The sequence below is a fragment of the Corticium candelabrum genome, chromosome 8 (assembly GCF_963422355.1).
Source record: "Corticium candelabrum chromosome 8, ooCorCand1.1, whole genome shotgun sequence".
Lineage (NCBI taxonomy): Eukaryota > Metazoa > Porifera > Homoscleromorpha > Homosclerophorida > Plakinidae > Corticium > Corticium candelabrum.
Window position 1 is genome coordinate 7293966 of NC_085092.1, and position 2500 is coordinate 7296465.

Consider the following 2500-nt stretch of genomic DNA (forward strand, 5'->3'; position numbering starts at 1 on the left):
AACAACAACAAACACACAACAACAACAACAAACACACACACAACAACAACAAACACATACAACAACAACAAACATACACAACAACAACAAACACACACACACAACAACAACAAACACACACAACAACAACAACGAACACACACAACAACAACACACACACAACAACAACACACACACACAACAACAACAAACACACACAACAACAACAACAACAACAACAGACACACACACACAACAACAACAACAACAACAGACACACACACACACAACAACAACAACAACAAACACACACACAACAAGAACAACAAACACACACACAACAACAACAAACACACACACAACAACAACAACAACAACAAACACACACACACACGCACACACACACACACACACACACACGCACACACACACACACACACACACACACACACACACACACACACCAATTTATTTTAAGTGTACCCATGGTTACCCCAGGGAAAATACCTTACTCTGTCACCCGCATGCGCAGTAAGCTTCACCATGGCAGAACAGCGGTTTGTTCTCTCTCGTTTGAATGAAATTCTAAACACAATGGAATTCCAAGATGTAGTCACAGACCTCGAAGAAGCAGGACTCGATGTAGACAGCAAATCATTACTCATGTCAGACGCGTCAGACGCGTCAGACGACGACAAAAGAAAGCTCGTCGTTTCTCTCATAGAAGAACGTCTAGAGCGAGAAGGAAACAAACTGATGATACTGTTGGATAATACGCTCGTGTACCTAGAGAGTATAGCGGCAGTGGCCCGTCTGAGGAAGCACAGCTTGGCGATTCCAACGGACCGACTGGTTCAACATCTCATATCCGCAAAGGTCATTGATATCGACGAGAAGGAGGAGGTTATGTGCTTGCCGACGACGTCTGGTCGCGGAAACAAGCTGTTGGAGTTTGTTGAGTTAAAGGTCAGGGCGGGAAATAGAGATGCTGCTAGGGTTTTGTTTGGCGCCTTGATTGACGTTCATTGTGCTCATCTTGCGAAAGTTATGTTTCCAAAGGAGAAATTTAATGATGTTGGTGAGGATTACTCCTGTTGTTGTGCATGTCTGGTCTTTGTCTGTGTTTGTGTCTGTGTGTCTTTGTGTTTGTCTGTTTGTCTATCTGTCTGTGTCTGTCTGTCTGTCTATCTGTCTATTTGTTTGTCTGTCTGTTTGTCTGTCTATCTGTCTGTTTGTCTGTCTCTGTTTGTCTGTCTGTCTGTTTGTCTGTCTGTTGTCTGTCTGTTTGTCCGTCTGTCTGTCTGTTTCTGTTTGTCTGTCTGTCTGTCTGTCTGTTTGTCTGTCTATCTGTCTGTCTGTTTGTCTGTCTGTCTGTCTGTCAGTGTCTATGTCTGCCTGTCTGTCTATCTGTCTGTCTGTCTGTCAGTGTGTCTATCTGTCTGTCTGTCTGTCTGTCTGTCTATCTGTCTGTCTGTCTGTCTGTCTGTCTGTCTGTGTGTCTGTCTATCTGTCTGTCTGTCTGTCTATCTGTTTGTCTGTCTGTTTGTCTGTCTATCTGTCTGTCTGTTTGTCTGTCTGTCTGTCTGTTTGTCAGTGTTTCTATCTGTCTGTCTGTCTGTCTGTCAGTGTCTATGTCTGTCTGTCTGTCTGTCTGTCTGTCTGTCTGTCTGTCTGTCTGTCTGCCTGCTTGTCTATGTGTCTGTCGGTCCGTTTCTCTGCCTGTCTGTCTGTCTACCCATTTTGTTGCTTGTTCTTCGTATCTGTGCATCCTGAAGTCACCTACCAATCATCACATCAATTAACACACTACTTTCTCTCACACAGATGATCCAAGAGTATACGAGGTCGTAACAGAAGAACACAAACAACTACTAAATACAAGTCGCCGTCACATAACAGAAAAAATCGACGCCAAACTCGTCCTCCGGCAACTCTCCAAGTCCGACCCGGTCGACCAACATTATCGCGACAAAATATTAAACGAAAAATCAACGAAGATGGATCAAGCATCGAATCTATTGGACTTTGTCCAGTCAATGTCGGAGTTTACCTTTCACTCGTTTGTGGCCGCTCTCTACGAGTGTCGGTATTTTGATCTTGTTGGACTGCTGGACGAGTCGTTTCGGAGATCACACGAAGCGGTGGAAGATGCGGAGGTAGACGCTCGTCTGGTGAGTGAGTGTGAGGTGGGGAGTGGTGGTGGAGATGGTCAGCAGGCGACGTCGGATGTGTGTCGTTTGAATGGACGAGCGTATAGGTCGGAAACGGTTGAGAACGGTTAGTTGTGTGTTTGTGTGTCTGTGTGTGTGTGTGTGTGTGTGTGTGTGTGTGTGTGTGTGTGTGTGTGTTTGGTGTGTGATGATTGTGAGGATTGTTTGTGCAGTTTTGCGCTTGCCTGTTGTTTGCTAGCCGCATCCCCAGACTCACGTGAGCCTAGCAGTGTCCGGTTCCAGTATGACACTTTCAGCCTCCCCTGAGTCTGGACTCACCCATGCCTACTTTCACACGTTTACTTCACTAG

At 45.5% G+C, this 2500-nt stretch overlaps 2 protein-coding genes across 3 annotated transcripts in view; one reads left to right on the plus strand and one right to left on the minus strand.

Moving 5' to 3' along the window:
- Positions 1–752, minus strand: part of LOC134183399 (uncharacterized) — a 3357-nt gene extending 2605 nt beyond the window's left edge. Inside the window, exons 1-2 of one of the 2 annotated variants that reach the window (XM_062650919.1) lie at positions 641–752; positions 487–564 (exon numbers count right to left, since the gene is read on the minus strand). In XM_062650919.1, the coding sequence (XP_062506903.1) occupies positions 487–524 (38 nt within the window). In that variant the 5' untranslated portion in view covers positions 525–564; positions 641–752. Of the gene's footprint in view, positions 1–486; positions 606–640 lie in introns of those variants that run through there. The other variant, XM_062650921.1, reaches the window with a different exon arrangement.
- The window catches only part of LOC134183398 (uncharacterized), a 9191-nt gene continuing 7206 nt past the window's right edge, over positions 516–2500 (plus strand). The window contains exons 1-2 of the mRNA XM_062650917.1: positions 516–1057; positions 1804–2256. Coding sequence (XP_062506901.1) covers positions 523–1057; positions 1804–2256 — 988 coding nt within the window. The 5' untranslated portion in view covers positions 516–522. The remainder of the gene's footprint in view (positions 1058–1803; positions 2257–2500) is intronic.